Source organism: Pygocentrus nattereri, chromosome 14, assembly GCF_015220715.1.
Source record: "Pygocentrus nattereri isolate fPygNat1 chromosome 14, fPygNat1.pri, whole genome shotgun sequence".
Classification (NCBI taxonomy): Eukaryota; Metazoa; Chordata; class Actinopteri; order Characiformes; family Serrasalmidae; genus Pygocentrus; species Pygocentrus nattereri.
Genome location: NC_051224.1, coordinates 25,410,220 through 25,432,500, shown reverse-complemented (window position 1 = coordinate 25,432,500; position 22,281 = coordinate 25,410,220). Strand labels below are relative to the sequence as shown.

Sequence of the window (22,281 nt, the reverse complement as noted above, 5' to 3'; positions counted from 1 at the left end):
TAGACTTGCACGTTATTTATTATATTATTTATTACACATTTGTTCCATTCAGCAGATGCTCTTTTTCAGTGACCACTTATAAAATGTGAAAACGGCACTGAGACTGAACTCATAAACACTATCCAGTTTCATATATTAAAAAGTGGTAACCAAATTTCTCTGTTCATAATAACCCCATAAACCAAGTACATTAAACTGTGAATAAACCATTGGTTCACGTTTTCGTGTCCAGTTGATAACATTTCAATCTGCACTGTATAAGTTATTATTGAAAAACATTCATTAACCTCTTCAACTCCTCGGGACCACCGGTGGTTTCAAAATGCACTTCATCATATTCTTCATAACTTTCGGATTTCATAAGCTACATTAAGAAGGTGGGTTTCATATGAGGCTGTAACTCTTCTTTCCAGTCAAATAGATGGTGATGTAATTTTAAACCCTCATAATAAAAGAACTCACAATTTTTTCTACTGAAAATTGACCCATTTTTCCACAAATCTGGGCTATAAACTATAAACAGATGGCGTCTCTTCAGTGATCCGCTCTGTAAAAATTATTTTTATAAAATAATACAAAGAGCATCTAAGATTTTTGGCTTTCAGCAGTAAATTGTGAGCATATAGCAATATGTGTGATCATAAAACACATTTAGTGTTAATTTGAGGGGCTTTTACAAAAAATAAATAAATAAAAATGTACATTTATTTCATGCAGTTATTGAATAATTTGCCTTATGATGTGGTCATGTAAATTCAGATGGACAAACCAAAATATACCCTGGAGAATAAGAGGTTAATATAAGTGATTTGTTCTGAAACATACTTTATATAATACAACACATTTAATGACGGAATATATAGTTGTACGCAAAACATTCCTGATCAGTATTCTGAGGATAATAATGTAATAAGTTAAGGCCTCCTCTACAGAGTATGCTCCTAAATAACTAAAAAAGAAATTTTTTTTTTCTGAAGTTTGACATACTGGAGAAAAATAAAGCAAAATACATAAAATGTCAGACACTTTTGCCACATTTAATGTATGTTTTTAAATTAATTAATATATTTTTTTAGTTTAATGTAATATTTTTTATTTACTTGTTTTTATTCTTTTAAGTTATTTAAAGCAATAAATGGTGTTTTTTTCCCCAGTAAATAAACAATTACGGCCCAGAGAAACAACTTTTAAATCTACTCTGCTAAAACTTTTGCTCACTCCTGCATCCCAGCATTTATTTAATACGTTTCTTTACTAAATAATTAAATAACAGATTATAATAACAGAATGTTCTTCACACATCACGTAGTGTAAGTGTTCTATGCAAAGCAATAAATAAGTCAGTACTTTTCTGACGTAGGAAGCGGCATCCTCCTCGGTGTAAACCTCCGCACTGATGGCTCCGCGGCGGCGGCGGCCCTTCACCACGGGGTTCATGGGGGGAGAAATCTCATCTTCGCGTGAATCTGAGCGTGAGCTGGACTTCTGCTGACCAACCATCTGCTTGGCCTCCTCCTGACGGGACCAACAACGACAACAAACAGATGATTGGAGTGACAATCCGTTATTGATTGATGTTACTCAAGATGTTACTGATACCAAATGACACGACCCACCTTCTCCAGCCTCTCAAAGTAGTCTCTGAGGAAGGCCATCGGCCGGTCCGGCCTGGACGTGCACAGCTGCACAATGCAGTCCTTCAGCAGCTGCTGGATGTTGTGTTTCTGCACGTACAGCTCACATTCCCGCAAACTCCTCTCCTCCTCGCTGCTCGTGCTGCCGGACGCCATGCTGACCTGCTGACCCCACACATTAAAACCTTGTTAGCACTCAAGGTGAATGAGAAAGGACAATTAAAATGGAGCTGAAACTTCAGAAGTTACAGAGTCATAGAGATGATAAGAGAATTCAGAATTTACTTTCCTATAAATATTTTTCAAAAAAATTTTTTTTTAAAATATAAGACAAACAATTAAGGCTCCACACCATCTTGTCATAACTGGGATGGTAAAAATAGTGGTTAGGAAAATAAATAAATAAATGAATAAATAAACAAACAGTGTTGTCAAATGATTTAAACAATTAATCAAGATGAATAACACTCTTGCGGAATCAATCATAATTAAATTGCTAAAATATGACCCTAAAGAAATATGTGTCCATTTATAAAGCAGAATCGGCTTCATCAGAACGACATTATCACTACTCATAATTCACTAACTTGACTGTTCACCAAAATTTGATCAGTTTGATTAAAAACATTTAATAAAAAAAAACAGTATTTCTACTGTAATGTAAATTTCAAGTTCCATTACAGTGTAAATATAAAGAAAATAAATAGCTTCCAGCTATTTTACCAAAACTAGTTAATCCTACACAATAAAATTAAATACTTATTATAATTATTACTATAAACAATATAAAATATTTTTTAATGTACTATAATATCATCATGCAGATGATACAACACTTTGGGACAGTTCTGAAATAAATGAGTCCTGCAAAACACTTCATGTGAGATCGCTGCACTACACATAGAGTTGGGCGATATGGCCAAGAACGTTATCATGATTTTAAAAATTCATATCGTTTAATATCAATACATATATTGAGCAAACTGTGACACTGAGCTACTGTCTTTTTTGGAAAAGTGAAAGGTGCGTGAAGAGCTGCATCACTTCATTCAGAACCTGAAATGTTGAGTTCTTCCACAGTTAACAGTGTTTGAGTTCAGTGCAAACTGCTTTTGGAGATCCTGAATTTTTTAGTGTTCATGCCTATTTTTTTTATTTTTACCTAATGTACGTATGTGTATGTGCAACTACATTTCGTGCTACTATAACACTGCAATTTTCTTCAGGATCAATAGCATTCTCTCTCTAAATCTGTCTATCGTTATGGTTGTCGTGGACTGGAGGTTAGGGAACCAGCTCTGTTCAACCCCATTGGCTGACAGTCCCTGACTGAAGGGCCCTTGAGCAAGGCACCTAACCCCCAATTGTTCTCCAGGCACCGTGAATAGGGCTGCCCACTGCTCCGGGCAAGTGTGCTCACTGCCCCCTAGTGTGTGTGTGTTCACTAGTGTGCATGTATGTGGGTGTTTCACTGCATGGATGGGTTAAACACAGAGGTTTAATTTCACAGTGTGCAAACACAGTGACAAATGGCTGTTAATTCAATTCATTCAATTCAATTCGTCATGGCAACATCAGAGACATGTAATGTAATAACATAAAATAATGTTGCTTTTTCAACATCCAAAAAATTGTGCTGGGTGTGCAGTACATCGTCAGTCATACGCCAAAATTAATAAGCTGGAACAGACAAAGTAGAGCCACATTAAACAAACACTACCAAAAACTATTAATCCGGTTATTTGCATTCAACATTTCACACAATGTACTGAACTAAATCTTGTTAACCAGGAATAATGATGCTCCCCCTTTGATCATAAAAGCATTGAGCAGCCTAACAATACCAATAATATTCACCAGAAAAGCGTATTGTGATTGATCACAATATTGTTAAATATTTTCATATTGCCCAGCTCTACTATACAGTATAAAAGTATGTATTACAGCCAGGACAGCACTCATTCTTGTTTCAATACACTAGACAACCTAGTGTGTTATAGCTATGTAATACATGGAACACACAAATGTGGAATGTGGCACAACTGAGATGTAAACAGTGATTCAGAGTGGGTTTGGTGTGAAACGGTTCAGATGTCTTTACAGCGGTGGTGATAGGAACCACAGGTTGCCATGACTACAACACAAATATAAGCATTTTATTTACTATTTAAAACCACCAGTGAACCTACATGAGTCTTCTGAGTTTATATGGAATGTTGATGATGGAAAACCGTGGACAATCTGAAATAATAAGTTTCCTCTGGGGACTATTTTACCTCACAGCGCTCTTTCGAGTTTAAGGCCAAAATCTGCAATAAAGCAATACTGATGTGGTTGTCATTATTGAAGGAAAACAGTGGAAAATCTGAAATAATACGTTTTCTTTGGGGACTATTTTGCCTCACATCACCCTGCATGTTATGTTTGCCTCCACCATGAATGGAGTTTAAGGCCAAGATCTTCTCAAAACCATCATAAAACAGTGTCTCAGTCATCAGGCAGTGAATTCATAACCATTTCATGTAGGAACTTTTAGATATTAGAGCTTTTAGAGGTGATGTAAGGGTCCTATCATCACGACTGTGAACAATTTTGTCTTGGTATGTTTCTCTAGATGTCTAGAAATATGGAAAATTCGATGGAATTGCCCTTTAACTAGCCAAAGAATATCTGTTGGTAATAAAAAGTATTTTAACAAAAGGTAATAAGCCTATATCAATGAAATAACTAGTAAACATCACGTCTAATTCTCCAACGCGGCCTACGGGAGCCTACGAAGATTAGGAACAAATTCACAGAAATAAGGACAATTCTAGATGTTGTTTAGGCCAAAATTGGGATGCAAAGACACGAACCAACACGGTCCTCACGTAAACGCTCTAAGATCTCGAGTTAGCTTCATATTCAAATTTTCCGCTCCACCTTAAATGGTACTTTGTAGAAATCCAAACGGAAAAAAGATTAGAACGCAATACTGACGAGTTTTACTATTTCGCAAAATAAACGCATTTCAAAGATAACTTGGGTTGTTAAAATGCTTCTTATTTAAAAGGGATGGATAATAAGCCACTGTTGACCTACACGTAGCACGTAAACACACACAGACCTCGAGCTAGCTTTTTATTCGCTACCCTGTTTTTTAAACGTCCCCGTTCCACCTTAAATGGTGCAGCAGTTACGTTTTGGCGCCTCGGTTAACTGCTGAGAAGAACGAGTAAGTACGACACTGCTGTATCATTTAAGGTGGAACGGGAAAATTCGAGTGAGAAGCCAAGTTCGGCTCAGGTCTCGCTCTCACTCTCGCCATCTTACAGCCGAGCACAACACTACACAAACCCCTGGAAACCCGCTCTAAGCCGAACACCCGCTCGGTTTAACCCCCTCGGGTTAACTGTAGGGGGTTGTTGGTGGTGTTTGGAGCCCTACCTGAGTGCTGGCGAGGCTCGGTTCTGGCTGTTCGGTTGTTTTTGTTGTTTGTGTATATGAGCGTATGTTAGCGTCCGACACTCCCTTCCGCTCAGCTCTGACACCAAACGGGAAACACGTCACGGCCAATCACAACACAGACAACCCTTGACGTCAGCCCGTCTCGATCAAGTTAAGGGATAAAAAAATGAAAAACTCCAGATCAACCAGACATGAATGTTTTAAGATACGTTTAGCATTATTGAAGAGAACAAACAAAAAATATATATAATACATATATATAATATCTTAACTAGAAAGGAAAAGTTTGTGAACAAACCTTAAGTTGGCTTGAAAAAGCCAGTTAATTACGTTAAAACGTATAAATGTTTCAAGACTGTTGATAGTTGTTAAAATGTCGCCAAAATGTTGTTAAGCTTAAGATGCAATATCCGTGGTGGATGATAATTCGTTGCAAGGTGCTACCGTGAATGAAGTTCCACCTTAAATTATGTGCCGCCTTAAATTTAGTGCTATATTAATTACAGTTCCAGCTTAAATTCTATCCCAAATTCATTTTCGTGCTACCTTAAATGGACTGCCACCTTAAATTCTGTTCCACCTTAAATTCTGTGCCACCTTTAGTGCTACTTTAATTTAATGCTATGTTAATTGACGTTCCACCTTAAATTTAGCTCTACCCTAAAGAGACTTCCATCTTAAATTCTATGCCACCTCAAACTGTGCTATGATAATTGCAGTTCCACCTTAAATTCAGTACCACCTTCAAAGAAGTTCCACCTTAAATCCTGTGCCACCTTAGTTTTAGTGCTATGTAAATTGCAGCTCCACCTTGAATTTAGTGCCACCCTAATTTTATTGCTGTGTTACTATAATTATGTGCTTTCTAAAATTAAAGAAACATTCTGGGCGAGTGATTAGAATTTTTTAGCTGTTGAGCTCCATTTACTTCCATTCATCGAGGACTCACTCGCGGGCGCCCTCTGCTGTTTAGCCGGTCTGTTTTTGATATAATGGGAGAAATAGGAAGTGGCCAGGCTCCTCATAAACCCGCTCTGGTAATGGGACGGATTTGGCGTGAGTTTGATCTCAAAATCAACATCATACTGATGATAATAGTAGATAATTCACTCACATACTCAGAAGACGCTCCTTCACCAAGTTTAGACTGAGTTCTCTGTGAATTCACTGACATGGTGATGTGTTGTGCTGGTGCGAGTAAATCAGACAGCAGCACACAGACACGTTAATGTCGTTATCAGAGCATCACACTTTAATAATTCAGATTCATTTGATTAAAATTAAGACAATACTGATGTGACACATTATGCTGTCCTGCTGGAACAAAACATCAGAACCATTAGGAGGAAAACCTTGCTTCCTAAGTGGAACTGGCTTAATGGTTGCGATTAGAGACCACTGGTGTCCTGCAGGACACCTTTAGATCACATTAGGAAACCATCACATGCATCTGGAATCAGAACACCTGTTAAACCATAAGGATCCTTTACACTGTGATTTCAGAATACCAGTAGTGACTATTGGACGCCAAAAGAAACCAGCAAAACCAGTCTCTTTACTTTGGTTTCTATGCTTTATACGTCTTTATACCATTTTCAAAAAGGTTCTATATAGAACCATGTACAGCACATTATCCATTAGTCTGAAGAACCATGTCACCGTACAAAAAAACTTTTAATCATGCAAAGGGTTCTTTGAGTGCTCAAGACTCTTCTTAGAACCACTGTCTTTACTAAAGACCCATTGAAGAACCTGATGCTGTTCAAGGCCCAGTGTCCTGAAAGCGCCTCGTGTTAAGATCATGTTAACTGGTAGAGAGAGAGAGCGTTCAGTGTGATGCTCGCTCTGCCATTTATGAGCCTTTCTGCTGTTTTTGGGGAAAGCTGTTAGACTGAAAATCCGCCAGGTGGCGACATCGGACCACTTTTAATAGGATGCTGTACCAGAGCCGGTTTATGAGGAGCCTGGCCATATCCTATTCACCCTGTTATATCAAAAACAGGCCTGCTAATCAGCAGAGGCCGCATTTTTCTTTAATTTTAGAGAGTAGAAGAATGAATTTCACTAAAAACCAAAGAAATCTTACCGATATGTTTCCGTTTTTCCACAGTAAACGCGTTTTGGACAGCAGGAGGCGGGCGTTACTGCTACTGAGTGCTGATTGGTTGGCGAGCGGAGCAGCTCATTGGCTGTTCGCGCTCACAGACGTCATGGACACACATGATGCTCGGATTTAAACTCCTATAGTTCGAGTTTAAAAGCTCTGAAAGTATAACCGCGGGGCTCAAATGTTTTATGCTGTTCAGGAGATTACTGTATTCTGTTACATTAAAAATGTTGAAGCATTTATAAGCTATGATTTTGCTCCCTATCGACCCATTCACTTTGGACTCACTCGGGAGCGCCCTCTAGCGTTTGAGAAACCCGGAAGACATTGCAGAATGGGAATTCTCTCTGTAAGTTCTCTGGCTGCACTGCGTCTCAAATTCATCTCAAACTATTTTATTTACGTGTTTATGGATCGTTTTATGTTTACACACGTTTGTGTCGCTGGAACTTACTTTAATGATTGAGACTCATTTGATTAATTTGGAAATTGTTCTTGTTTGAAAAGTGTAACAGCACTAAATGTTAAATGGGCGGTTATGCTGAGTGAACACAAGGTGGCGGTATTTGGCCATTTAAACAAGGGGTCCCATAAAAAGCCTGAGTAGACTGATAAATCAATGTGATCAGTTATTAATGTCAGTGTTACTGAGCTCTGCTAAAGCCTGAGTAGACTGATAAATCAATGTGATTGGTTATTAATCTGGGTTACTGAGCTCTGCTAAAGCCTGAGTGGACTGATAAATCAATGTGATGTTTTTACTCATGTTCATGTATTTACAGCCTTTGGTTGAAACTCAAATGAACTTCAAGACTCAAATAAAACAGAAACTCATAAAATCAAGAACTAAAATTTATTCTAATTGAATAAAACTAACTGTAATACAGCAGTTGCAGCATTTCAAAGGCAAACTCTACATTACTGTTTGGTTTCATTACATAAAAATATTAAAAAAGAAAACGTGATGCCCAAAAATTATAAGAAAAAGATGAACTGCAGTGCAATCATAACATCATGACTGACAAACCGATGGAGATCAGAGCCGTTCAAGTCTTCAGGTGAGGATGAGCCTTAACTGGTTCAGGTCAGAACATGATTGTGTCTTTCATTACACAAAGCATCACACTGTCCTTTCAGATTGTTTCTCGCTCAGAATTTATTAACTAGATTCAAGTCTGATAATGATTTAGAAATAAAAATAAATAAAATATTAAATCTGCACCGCCTCCTTCACTCTCTGTGTGATCAGAGTGAGTCAGAGTGTTTCGGCGTAGCTCACTCTGCTGCTGTAGTGATGAGCTCTCGGTTCTTTGAAGGAACTCAATGAGAACCGTTTGTCCCCCCGATAAAGGATAAACACACATTTGCTACATTCGGTCTTCTTTGTTGTCCACACAGAAATGTTCCTCAGAGACGCGTTACGAACGTGGAAGATGTGAAGCTGGAGCAGATCATATGATCCGTCCGTGGTTTTGTCTCTCTTACGCCTCTTGAGAGGTCAGTTTACATCGGGACATCATGATCTCACAGCAACAACAGGATGAAAGTGGCTTCTTATTCATTCACCAGCTCTATTTCTGGAATTTACTGTTCCACCTTAAACACTGTAGCAGTTACATTCTAGCTCCATTTAAGGTGGGACAGGAAATTCCAAACACAAAGAAAACTACAGCTTCATCACAGCAGCTCCACTCCAACCTCTCACCACTTTAAAAGGAAGTTCGGTTTCCAATAAGAACTAATGGATGAACCACAAACAGGCAGAAAAACGACCTGCTGTAAACAAGAACACAGACATTTCACCTCGATTGTCACAACACGGCCGTCGTCACTGGAACGGAAAAGGAGCCTTCTGAAAAATCAGCATAAATAGAGAGCGTTTCATGCTGTGGCCGAGCGGCAGTGCTGACCAGCCTGCGGTTTCTCGTTTGGCCCAAAACAAAATGAAATAAATAAATTAAAATTGGTGAGAAAATGAGACGCCGAAAAAAAGGGATTGGGACGTCCGTCTTTGGGTGGATCGTTCAAGTTGATCTGTGCGTTTTTGCGGTGTGTGAATCTGTTCACTGAAGATGACAGTGGGGTCAAATGTACTTGATTCAAATGTTTACATCATTTCCACATCAATAATATATATGAATTATTATAAAATGGCACCTTTTAAAAAGAAATATTGAGCATAACTCATCATACGTCATAAAACCTAGTCTAGCGTTTCTGTTATCTTCCATCAAAATATGACTTTTTACCCACCCCTAAAACGTCTTCTGATGTTTTCATGATGTCATCGTGCACCAGTGGGCGGAGCTAGGCTTGGCTAGCTTAGAGACGCTCCCTGATATCGAGTTTCAATCACACATACGTCACAATACAAAAAGAAAATGATCTGTGGTCTCACAATTACGCCGACTCTAATGTACGATACCGTGACGAGGTTTTATTCCATGTACATTTGGACCGTTTCTATTGGTCCAAATCTATTCGTCATGAAAAACAAAGTTCCATTGAAGACGTATTATATTAACACCTTAAAAGACCTTAAAACCCACAGCTCCAAACTTCTATTAAGCAGTAAAAAGTTTCTACATGAATTTTGTCTATTTACTATTAATGGAGCTGTAACGTGTCTTTTTTGTAGGCGGTTAACCCAGCTTGTCTCTCACTGCTGTCAGTGGTTTGTAGAGCATAAAGAGTAAAACTGCTGCCCTCCACATAACAGACTAGGGGTCAGTTCCCCGTCTGGGCAGCACACAAGTCCTTCTGAAACTCTCTGTCTGTCTTTGACTCTGACTCTACACTGGCTGTGCTCCAATAGCAGGAATGTGGAAAAGCTGTACACGTGTGAATCAAGCCAGTTGACCCCACTGTCTCCACTGTGTCCTTCAGTACGTGTGTTTATTTGTGAGTGTGAGGTTTTCAGGCTGATGCTGAATCAGGTGGACTCTTCGCTGAGCTGCTGTCCAGAAACAGGTCCACTTCCAGGAAGTCAGCGGGTGTGTCCTCGCTGTGAGTGTCTCCCTGTTTCTCCTCCTGCGTCACACTCTTCATCCTGCAGCAGCACAGTCCGAGTTTGGCGGGCCGAACCAGACCCAGGAATAGCGCCCCCACGCCCACACCGGCCGCGCTGGTGTAGAAGGCTGAGCCGTAATTCTGCGTCCTGTCGACCAAAGTGCCTGAAAACACAACAAACACACGCAGGGAGTGAGTGAGTGAGGTCAGCAATGCAGGTGGTGCAGAGTCTAAAAGAGCGTTTCCTGTTATAAAGTTATGATGATGTCATCATCCAAGATGTGTCTGGTGTCTGAAGTTTGCTTCTTTAGTTTTAGTGCTGGAGCTACGAGGATAATGTAGCTAACAAGCAATGGAGGCTTACAGCCCACCAATTAGCATGGTGCCTAGAAACATGTGGAGGCATTCATTATCTCTAATATCTCTTATAATTATGTGGTTTCTGACACTGTATGACTCACTGTTACCTGTAAACATGGATGAAGTACATTAGCTTAGCTAAACACACTAGCAGCCACCTGGAAGTATGAACTTCATTTGTACTTCTGTCCACCTGATGGGGTATAAGCCCCAACTTGTAACTTGTTAGCTGCATTAGCTTCGTAGCTAAAAGAGCCAATTGTGGACCCAGTAGGGCTGTCATCATTGACTTTATTAGTAAACTGAGTAATGTAGCGATTATTTAGATTATTAATTAGATAATATTTGTTGTTTTTAGCCAGTCATTTCATGAACTTGTCATGCCTACATATCATTATACATGTTCATTGCTGAAATTTTCACATTGTCACTTCATTCAGAGCCCAAATACCAGCCCTGTGATGATGCTCATATCCGCTAGCACTCATGTGGGAATTTCAGTGTTATTTTAGTACCAAGATAATAAGGCTGTACATTCACTTCCCAGACAGGCTGTAATCCTACTTAAGCTCTACTTAAGCATATCCTTTTGAAGCACTGAAGCTTCTAAGAGACATTCAAGCATCTTATTGTTTACTTTGTATGTTGCAGTTTTACAGTGAATCTTCTGATAAAACCAATTAATTCTTTTTTTAAGCAATCCAGTTAATTTCACTCTGCATACCTGAAATCTGTAACTACAAACATATGTGCATTAGTGAGATCCTGCTGGTGTGGGTTTCCTCTCTTTCAGTGATGCTCACAAAAGCGATTGCTAATAGTTCCTTCATGTGGAGAATGTTCAAACTGCTGAACAGCTTTCATGACACTGGTTATCTCTTAAATTGTAAGTAATAGCCAAGTCAATTCATCAAGAACACACGCTTTAATCTATGATTTTTTAAAACACGTTTTAAGTAGTCGAGTTCCTATGAATAGCATAAGGTGTGCAACATTATTTACCTGCTAGTGGTGGACCAGCCAGCCCAGCAAAGCTCTGGATAAAAACGTAAACTCCGACGGCCGATGGCATCCTCTCTATGCCCACCACATCGTCCTCAGCCAGCATGGGGATGTGGGTGGAGCCTACGGTGCCGAAAAGGAAGCCAAAGGTGGCGCAGCAAGAAGCCAACCCCCAGAACTCGGAGACGGCGGTGAAGAGCGCCAGCACCAGGCTCAGCAGCAGCGTACAGATCAGCAGGATGTAGATTTTTCGGATTGGCTGGCGGTTCAGCACCCAGCCAATGGAGAGGCGGCCGAATATTTCGGCCACGGCCATCGTGGACAGCATGTAGGTGGCTCGATCGCGTTCTAACCCGCGGCTGACGCTCAGTTCAATCACGTAGAGCTGCGGGGCGAAAAAGCCCAACGTGGCGAAGAGGCCAAAGAGAGAGTAGCAGATAAAGCTGCAGTCCGTGAGCACGGAAAAGTCCAGAAGTTTGGGCCGAGCCGCCTGCGGCTCTGCTTTCTCCTCCTGCTGTGCTGTGGGCTGTTTAAGAGGAGTTGAGGGAAGTGCTGGAGGTTCAGGTTCCTCCTCTCCTCTCTTCTCCACCAGCTGCAGGTCTGTAGTTTGTTCTAAGCCTCGTTCCGCCGCACTGCGACTAGGGCTGCATGGTACAAACCAAACACCAAACTGTGGTTATATTTCTGTGAGGTTTCTTGCAAATTGGAGCTTACCACAATAAAACTGCAAACAATATGACTTTTAAGGAGCTAAAAATTCAGATAATAATTTCATATCGTCAAAAAATAGACTGCACTAATTTTATTTAAATACCATTTACTGGCCAATATTTTAGACCGGCAAATTGTCAAATATGATGACTGTCAAAGTCTTACATATTATAATTATTGTAGAACACGGACAGAACTTTCCAGAATTCTTAGCTGTGCTGGTTTCTGTTAACATTAAATGTGTATGATTTTGATGGCAAATGATATACGAGTTAGGCTCTACTAGTGAAACATCAACTATACTAACTTTTAGAGACTGTCTAAAGCGCTCATTTGTTTACTGCAGCAATATCAGTCCTCCAAAGGCCAATAACTCAGAATTCATTAACAAATTTCATATATTGCAGAAAGTCCCACGGCTCAGTTATATAGGCTAGTTTTGCTTTAGCTTGGTGGTTAGCTTTCTTTCTGTAAGCTTCCTTCATTAAAACATTTAGAGGTGGAAATTTGTTAAAGCTATGTGGGCGGGACAACCCAAATCAGCCTTGTGAGGATAATTCTTTCATAAGCAATACCCAAGATTAGGACCACTCAGTTACCACGATCATTTATTGGGCATCGCAAAGTTATTCCTGGTACGTAAACAAGGATTTAGCTTCCCTTTAGGTCCTCTGGGGCATTTCGCCTGAAGTTTGTCCACTTTTAATTGGTGATGCATAAACCTCTGTCACTTGTTACCTACATCACATCAAGATTAACCAGATTAACAAGATTAACCTATAGGATATAGTAAACATAGTCTTACCTCGCACCCTCAGCCAGGTTGGTTCTGGAAGAGGAGATGGACTGCACTCCGGAGTCCACGGAGCTGAAGGAGGTTCGGGTAAACTCGTTCTCCAGCTCATATTTGCTTTTGGTTTGTTTGAGGGGAGACTGAGGCCCCTCCTCCTCTTCTGGGGCGGAGGGTTTGGGCTGGATGATGATGGGCCTGAGCAGCGCTCCAAAGGCAATGACTGACGCCTGCAGGAGGCCAATCACAACCAGGCAGTTCCTCCAGCCGATGTGATCTTTCAGGGCACTCAGGGCTGCAGAGTGAGAGAAAAATGGCAGCGATGCTTCAGCATTATATTCCTAATGGGGTCCGTTAAGGAAATAATTACTAGTTGAATCTAAACTGAATCTCTAACCAGCCAAACCAGCCTAATCAGCCAAGTTATGTTTGGTATTTAAAGTTCCTTTCTTTAGTTTTGGACAGGAGCGAAGAAGCTAACATAGCTAATCAAAATATATCCTATATAAAAAGGTGGAAACTGCATCTTATGGCTCCTGTGTTGAAGGAAAATTTGTGTAAATTTGTTGTTTAGCTAAATCTTTAAAGTCTAAGTCAATTTAATATGGTACAAGATATTCACACCCTTTCGGCTAAGTGGGTTCACAGGCTGCTTTCCTTTCAGTTTCACCAAAAAAAACATCACACAGCAAAGTGAGAAGCACTATGTTCCCTGTTTATTGTGCAGTGATGATGACCAGGTCTTATGGCCAGGTGTGCTAACATTACCTGGAGCTAAAACAAAGAGTGAGAAACACTCTCCGGTTGAGGCGACGGAAGTGACGAGCGATCTGCGCTTGCTGAAGTACTGCGAGAGGATGGTGACTGTAGGCAGGAAGGTGAGGCAGTAACCCAGGCCTGTAAACAAACAGCACAAAGGATAACAGCCACTGGCGCCTTCTACTGACACAGGCTCAGGTCAGGCTACGGGGGGTTAAAGCACGGCACGCACCAGGCCGCTGGCTTCCACGGGTCCCGGTGGATGCAATTCTGAAATAAAATTGCAATTAAGAGAGACAAAAAAGGGACAAGGAGAAAAACAAAGAAAGAGATTGCTAGATTAGGGTGCGTCCATTTGCAGAAAAAAGAAAGTGCTCTGATAATCGGGGAAAGCTAGCAGTGCGTAGGGTGTTGACGTAAACAAACACATAACTAAAGATAAAAACAACAAAAAGGTCTGCCAGGTCATGACATGATTTTCAAAGGATAAAAATCAATTGATTTTAATACACTGAGAAATAAGTCGTCACTTTCATCACTTCGAAAATGAAAAATTACAGCATAAATCAACACAAATGACAGATGGAATCATGACTCAGCCAATTCTGTAAGAAACCATGGTCGGTTCAGTCAGAGCACTAATTGGATTCCCTCTCAGTACCTTCAAGAAGAATTGTGAATTACATTGATTTGTGCAGAAACACAATCAGAGCTTTTAAAGAAAATCAAAATCACACTGTATGTCTGTACAGTGATTCAGCAGAAGGTGGACAGCAGGAGGGTGGATGAAGCTGGGAACTGCAGGGATGGTCAGACTGGTTGTAACTCGTTGTTGTTATGTAATAAGTAATAAGTTATATTGCAAGTGAATGAGTTATGATCCATCACTGACTCTAATGCAGGTGTGTCCCTACAGCTGAGGTTTGTGGTAGAAACAACTTAATTTACTTTTAATTTCTGTATTTTAAGAAAACTATAATACAGATTAGAGGTGTCACTCAACCTGTAATATTGACGTTTTAGTACTATAATAATACAACACATAGTGTTTCATATTGTATTGTAATGTATCGTACTGTGTCATATTTTGTACTGTATTACACTGTACTGTATGGTAACATATATAGTGTTGCATCAAACTTAATGACTAATGTTACCATAAGTATCATATTGTATAGTATTATATTGCATCAACAGCAACAAATAATTTATCATTACATATTATAATTTATCATATTATATCATTGCACTGTCTCACTGTCCTGTATTATACTGCAACATATAATAACTTGTAATGTATTGTGTTGTATTATAACATATAATGTATCGTACTGTCCCTCACTGTACTGTAAGGTATCACACTGTATTATACAGTCCTGTATTGTATCGTATTTTATCATATTGTATTGCACTGTGGCTGTGGCTTTTAACATATTAGCTTGTGGCTATACAATAATAATTTGAATATAAATATAATTAATGTAAATATAATTTAAAGATACACTTGTTTACTTAAGTGACCTTCCTCTCTGTAGCTCTCGTTCTAACACAGGAGCTGAGTGTTAAAATGAGACACTGAGGATGTCAACCATTTTAAGTCCCACACAACCATGTTAAGTTACAAAAACGGTGCAGATGGATTAACTGGGTTCAGTAAGTGAACAGAGGTGCAGTCCATATAAAATGGTATGTAAAAGACACTTGTACACATGGAATGGACACCTGATCTACTACACAGAGGACACTGTTTACAGCAGTGGCCAGCACTGTTTTACATAAACAGATAAAAGCAAAGACATACAAGCACACACATATATACACATCTCGGGCGGCACAAGTACCTGAGACAAGGCCCACAGTGATGTACATCTGGTCAATGGACTGCGTGAAGGCTGTGCTGACCGACCCCAGGCTGATCAGGAAACCTCCAAACATGACCACTGGCCTGCATCCGAAATGGTTACTCAGCACCGTGGATAAAGGGGCTGTGGAGAAATATCACCAACAGTGATTAGAATCCAGTATGAATCTGCAGTGTGTAGTGTTGACTGTGATTATTCTGGAGTGAATTGTCTTCTGTAACTGGCTGAACTCTCAGTGATATTAGTCCTGTTACAATCTACATCATGCGAATAGAATAACAATACGGCTGTGCTCCGTGTTGTTATTGTTATTGAGTCTGTTCTGTGGAAAAATGCTGACATCCAGGTTATGACTTCAATCTACATTCCCTGGTAAAACTAATCAAAGCTTGTTGGTCTATTTCTAAAATCAAATTCAAAGCTGTGCTTCAGCAGCTCCGAGAGCACAAAGGCCATTTGGGTCAACCACTTGTAGGCTTTATTCTGAGGAAGTCTTGTTTATCTTTGCCCCTCAGAGTGATTAGACTGTGTTTGTGCAGGGAAAACTGCTGCTTTTAGCTCCTCTCAGCTGGAAGAATGCGAGTCTGTGCACAGAAGCATGACGCGACATATTGCTTTGTCACTGAAAAGAGGTGGCTTGAGTCCTAGTCTGTCCTGACAACAGTCAGGGCGTTAAACCCAGACCACCTCAGCATATCCGTTTACAAATGGATATCCTTTTTGTCTATGTGTGCCTACAAAATAGGCAAATCTACTGGCAGAACACTCTTAGAACACTCCATTGAAAGAGCTTATTAGTGTAATTATTTTACCATTATTAACATTAACAATATTATTATTAGTGATATAATCACTATTATTATTAGTATCATCAGCAATACTACACATTTTAAGGATGCATAAAGATATTAAGAATATTAAGTGTATTGTGTATTGATGTCTGTTTTGGTCTTGTGTTGTGTCTGTTTCTAAAAGAGAATGAGGTCATTATACAAATAACAATCTAAATTTGACCTCCTTTTATTGCTTTTTACTGCAACAGCTGTTAATTGTAATTCATGCCATTTATATCTGAGCTTAAAATCTACATATAAGGCAAATTTATGCCAGGAAATGCTCATAAAGTACATTGTGGGAACATAAAAGCTCACGTGATGCTACAGCAATATAAATGTCTGAGGTCTAATTGCACCCAGATGGTCTAACAGCACAAGCGAACCTTAGAGAGAAACTGCTTTCTTTAATGACCTTTTTCTAAATGTGCCTCTGTATATAATGAATGAATGGCTGTGTCTCAATAGGGTCGCTCTATTCTCCGAGATAGCTGAGAGGATTCACTGATGCTTAGCGGAGTCATGATTCATAAAACCCATTACTCGATTCGATACAATACAGTGGCGTCTCAAATCAATTATTGTTTTTGATGAAGCTAAAACAAGTGGCTGAAAATGTGCCTACATTAATGTGTTAATGTTTCAACATTTCTGATTATTAGAAAATTCAATATTATAAAATTACAGTACTTTTGAAATAAAAGCTATAGTGTCCCAGTGTAATGCTATGGCGACAAGCTTACATACTATTTGTGATACGATGTGTTACGTTGTACTGTTACATCCTAGAGCTTATACATAACTAGCTAACTGCTTATTCAATGTCATAAACTCCACCAATCGCTGTAGTTATTCACTGAGGTGAGTAAATATAAACTAGCAACATTTAGGAGCAGAAATAATGAATTATTTGATGAAAAACTAAAAACTAACTAAAAAGTCTCAATTTTGGTTAAAATGTGGGTCTCTGTAATTCAAACACTGAAAATAGCTGGTCAGGTAGCTCTTACTATTTGCTGTGTGTTGTGAGTGAATGGCTAGACTTCTTCTTTCTCCCTGTTTAAAAGGTATTAGACACTGAGTGGCTGATAAAGGCTAAAGGCAGGTGTCTGACCTGTGAAGGTCATCACAAAGACGCAGATGGAGACGATCCAGGACACTCGGCTATTGGATTCTCCAAAATCGTTTGTGAGGTCTTGCAGGAAAATGCCAAAGATTTTGATGATGCCGTAGGTGAAGACCTCCGTGAAGAAGAAGGCCACAGCCACGGCCCAGCCCCAGCCTCCATCTGGAACCTGAGGGTACACGTTGGCGCTCATGCACCCCCGCAGCGTGGGCACCAGTCCCTTCATGGCTGGAGATGTTTCTGCCTGGAAAACAAAAACGTGACACGTCAGCAGAGGCAGGGAACCAGCTACATTTACTGAGTTACACATGCTCAAGTAAAACGGATGGATCTGAACTTTTTTGAGCATTTTCGGATTTTCACTTCCATTTTAATCATCAGCATCCTTTTTTGTGTTTACTCTCATTCTGTTGGTTCAGCTCCTGGACTGTTTTACTGCTTCTCTCACTTTGGAGCTTTAGCACCAAATTTGAGACCAAAAGGACCCAAAACAGAAGAACAGAGAATAATAAATGTCAGTTCCTGAGCTGACAGACGCTGGATGGACTGCATTTTTAAGCAGTTTGAACTGCTGTTTTTGTTCTTCTACTCCAGAAGGTTTTGGACGATGCTTTTACTTTTACTGTGGTCATTCTTTCACTGCAGTAGCGATATTTTATTGCAGTACAGGTTCAGATATCCACCTACTGGCACAGCAAACATGGCAGGAGATTTCGTCTCTGATAGCTGCAGATGTTGTTCCCCTTGACCCTCAGGCTGAGCCAGCACTGCATGTAATTACTGAGAAAAGCTGCCAGCTTAACCTTAATGAGGACTTAATGTAAGCCCAACACAGTTTCATACATACCACTGCACGGACCCCTGCAAAGGGACAGTTTGGTAAAAAGTGAGATTTACATGACTTTCCCCTTTCAGTGATCTCACATAGGCATGATTAGACCTCAAGATGGCTGCTACTGCTACTAATGTACTGTTGTCCATGTTTATTTAACAGTGTGTCATACAGTTAGAGGTGGGCAATGTGATGATATTTTATTGCTATCGCGATAAATTATGTCCCAAAATACTTTACTGATCATCCATATCATCAGTACTTAAAGAAACACTGACTACCTACACGTTTTATTACAAAGAGAGCATTATAAGGTCGGTTTAACTGGATTTAGTGCAGTTTGAATAAAAATCATTGTAGTTTATTATTATTTTAATATTTTTATGTGGTCCCACAGGCTCAGTTCTGTCTGTTCCAACTTATTAAATCTCAGAAAAACGAAATATTACGAGGCACATGTGTATCATGAAAATATCTCAAGGTATCATACAATGTCGCCTAATTCTTCCTGTCAGAAAACACATAAGCACGTCTACTGGAGATTCCTGAACCAGCTTCCAGCACTCAGCTACATGAGCTCTAGTGCAAAACTAAAGACTGAGACACTAGACATGGCCTCCAGGGTAAAGGGCATGTGTGTGTGTGTGTGTGTGTGTGAACCTATCAATTTAATGTCTAAAGGAATAAAACGTCTCTCCTAGCAGCTCGGCAACGCTAAAATAACAGCAGCAAGCTTTAATCGGTTTTATTCTGAATATGTATTGTAGTGGGGGGACAGGCCTCATTCACAAGACTGCAGTCTGCAGACACTACTGTCTCTTTAAAAGTGGCCTAGAGCTGAGCTCCCAGCTGCAACTCATTAATAAATTAAATTCTTAGAGAAAAATTTACTGAAAATGTGATCATCTTATTTCTCCATTACACTTTTTCTATAATGTGTTAAAATGCCACCTCTTGCCAAAATTCACAATTTCAAGCTTCTCTAATTCGCTCTATCTTCATTTGCTTTATATTTCTGTCCTGCTTTAACCTCCACTCCACCTCTTCCTCAGCATGTTATCGCAGAGAACACATAGTGAGATAAATAAAGGGTGTGGGGTTTTCTACATGAGTGTGTTTGTGTGTGTGTGTGTTTGCTCAACATGTGCGACGCCGACTGCAGATGACGCAAGCGGCAAAGCGGTGCACTGCAGCAGCAGTGATGGAAAGATCTGATTCAGTACGACGAATCGATTCTTCATTCTCTCTGTCTAGTGTTTCAATGAATCGAACAGCTGATTCACCGAATCAGTTCCTACAAAATAATGAGTCAAATTTATTCTCATTTTCTGGACATACCTTCACCCAGCATAGACACTGAGCTGCAGGCTATTGAGAGGATTACAGGGAGTTATTTTTAATATGATTTTAGAATAGATTAAAAAATTTTAAATAAATAATAAGAATAAATATTTTATTACATATATATATATATATATATATATATATATATATATATATATATATATATATATATATATGTGTGTGTGTATTTTTTAAATAACATGTTTGTACATATAATTATCATAGAAACAGTAATCAGGCTAAAAAGTGTATAAATAATTTAAGTAAATCAATTTAACACGAAAACAGAAACAAAAAATGACAAAAGTATCAATAAAAAAGGAGATGAGAGAATCTATGTATGATGTTTGGAATTATTTTCTTTTTATTTATAAAATGTATTTTATGATGAATCTGTTTTTCTTCATTCTGGATGTCACTTTTTTCCTTTTAACATCATGTAAAGCCCTTCAAACTGTTCTCTTTTATGAAAAGTGCTACATACATTTAAAAATACATTGGAGACTGTGGCTCTGTCTAAAAGACAGGAGGCTGAGCTGGAGGTGGCGGAGATGAAGATGCTGAGATTTTCGTTGGGAGTGACAAGGATGGACAAGATTAGAAACGAGCAGATCAGAGGGACAGTGAAGGTGGAGCAGTTTGGAGATAAAGCCAGAGAGGCCAGGTTGAGATGGTTTGGACATGTGTTGAGGAGGAATAGTGGATATATTGGGCAAAGAATGTTGGAGATGGAGCTGCCGGGTAGAAGAAGAGGTAGACCTCAGAGAAGGTTTATGGATATAGTGAAGGTGGACATGGAGATGGTTGGTGTGAAAGTAGAGGAGGCAATGGATAGGGCAAGATGGAGGCAGATGATCCGCTGTGGCGACCCCTAAAGGGAGCAGCCCAAAGAAGAAGAAGCTACATACATTTAAAAACTATATATTAGTATGATAATAAAAGTGCCAAAAAATATTTACTCTACAACACACACGGCTATCAAGATTCAGTTGTGAATCGGTTCAACTGATTCACTGCGAAGAATCGCTTCAGATCTAATGAACGATTCCTTCCTGCACTAGCCGATCAGCGCTCATGTGAGCGCCGATGCCGCCAGAACGAACCGGTCTGGAGAGCAGCTTCTTTAGGCGACTTAAACGCGAAAAATTAACAAAAATCCATTTTTTACCATCTACCTTCACACAATTTAGATCTCCGTTTAAACTCGCTTAGGAGTTCGCCAGCTTCGTGTTTGAATTTTCTCGTTCCACCTTAAATGGTGCAGCAGTTACATTCTGGAGCCACCGCCAGACTATCACTACCGCACTATTTAAGGAGGAACGGGAAGTTGGAAATCGAAGCTGGCGAATGAGATTCTGACATTCTACCTCTCTCACAGAATTGTACAAAAACTTATTTTTGAGTTCTACTTACCGAAAACGAGGAGAAACTCTGAGGAAAGTTGCCGGTTTTTATTTCAAAAGACGTTAAATCTTGGCGTTTCCTCGCTGGAGCATCTCACTGAGAGCCGAGCGGAGAGCAGCGCTGAGAGCCGGTTAGCTTCAGTCTGAACCGAACCGAGTCGAGCCTGAGCTGCTGGATTACTGAACAGCTCCGGTTCTCTTCTCTTTTCTCCCCGCTGCTGCTCTCCTTTCCTCTCTTCTCCTTAGCACATCTTCTCTCCGTCTGTCAGATCTCCGTTTCTCCCTTTCTTTCTTTCTCTCAGTACCGGTATAAGCCGGTATTCCAGCGAGGCGGGGGGGGGGTTGTTCAACACGCCACATGCTACAGTGCTACAGGAGAAATACATAAACGAATGAATAAGTAAATGTTTAATTATAAAATATTTTATAGATGATATTACATCTAGCTCCATCCCTATCTCTACAACCTAAGCTTTTTTATTTTTTAAAATCCTTTTTATTACATTTGTACTACTGTACATTTATTGCATTTAATTTTATCTTCAAAATATTTATTATGATCATTATTTTTAAACACATTTTAAGCACAAAAGAACCGATTTAAATTAATTGAAAATATACATATAATTACGCTTTTGCTCTAAAGTGTATTTTTTCAATAACCCGCAGTGCTGGTCGCCCCTCTCCGCCTGTAAGGCGGACTGAGACGCAGAGACCGGCTGAGCGCTACCGGGTGGAACAGGTTCATTCCGGTTCTGAGGGGCTGCCACATGGGCGCGCAGAGAGCGCGCGGCCTGGGGGGCGAATACTAATGAAGTCTGTCCACTTTATCATTCAGTAGATCTGCATCGACTTTCAGAACATCAGCATCAAAGCAGCAAAGCCGCTCGAACTGTTTGATTTATTAATTGTTGTTTACACTGTGAGGAGAATCCTCGTGCTACGTACAGGACGCCGCGAGGTGACGTCAGGCGCATAGCCACGCCCCCTCCACACTCGGCTGGGCAGTGAAGAGTCCGTTTGTGTGAAGTTTGTTTTATATGAATCTGTGTTAATCTGTGT

General features: G+C 39.8%; 2 protein-coding genes across 3 annotated transcripts in view; both read right to left on the bottom strand.

Annotated features, from left to right (window-relative positions):
- Nucleotides 1-5,163, bottom strand: part of prkar1aa (protein kinase, cAMP-dependent, regulatory, type I, alpha (tissue specific extinguisher 1) a) — a 16,102-nt gene extending 10,939 nt beyond the window's left edge. Inside the window, exons 1-3 of one of the 2 annotated variants that reach the window (XM_017713734.2) lie at nucleotides 5,061-5,163; nucleotides 1,617-1,799; nucleotides 1,348-1,515 (exon numbers count right to left, since the gene is read on the bottom strand). In XM_017713734.2, the coding sequence (XP_017569223.1) occupies nucleotides 1,348-1,515; nucleotides 1,617-1,790 (342 nt within the window). In that variant the 5' untranslated portion in view covers nucleotides 1,791-1,799; nucleotides 5,061-5,163. The remainder of the gene's footprint in view (nucleotides 1-1,347; nucleotides 1,516-1,616; nucleotides 1,800-5,060) is intronic. The other variant, XM_017713733.2, reaches the window with a different exon arrangement.
- Nucleotides 5,164-9,544: 4,381 nt separating this feature from the next.
- LOC108436957 (monocarboxylate transporter 7) lies at nucleotides 9,545-21,899 on the bottom strand. The gene is made up of 8 exons (XM_017713732.2): nucleotides 21,851-21,899; nucleotides 21,230-21,588; nucleotides 17,629-17,884; nucleotides 15,661-15,804; nucleotides 13,829-13,957; nucleotides 13,076-13,355; nucleotides 11,560-12,203; nucleotides 9,545-10,361 (listed from the first exon to the last, which is right to left on the bottom strand). The coding sequence occupies exons 3-8, from the start codon at nucleotides 17,864-17,866 to the stop codon at nucleotides 10,105-10,107; spliced, it is 1,692 nt and encodes a 563-aa protein (XP_017569221.1). The 5' UTR covers nucleotides 17,867-17,884; nucleotides 21,230-21,588; nucleotides 21,851-21,899; the 3' UTR covers nucleotides 9,545-10,104.
- Between the last annotated feature and the right edge of the window lie 382 nt (nucleotides 21,900-22,281).

Excerpts from the sequence above, each read along its gene's own strand:
- LOC108436957 (XM_017713732.2), bottom strand. The coding sequence starts at position 17,866 with ATGAAGGGACTGGTGCCCACGCTGCGGGGGTGCATGAGCGCCAACGTG. Across the intron at positions 13,356-13,828 it reads ACTCTTTGTTTTAGCTCCAG|CCCTGAGTGCCCTGAAAGAT; the intron begins GTAATGTTAGCA and ends CTCACTCTGCAG. Across the intron at positions 12,204-13,075 it reads AACCTGGCTGAGGGTGCGAG|CCCTAGTCGCAGTGCGGCGG; the intron begins GTAAGACTATGT and ends TGTACCATGCAG.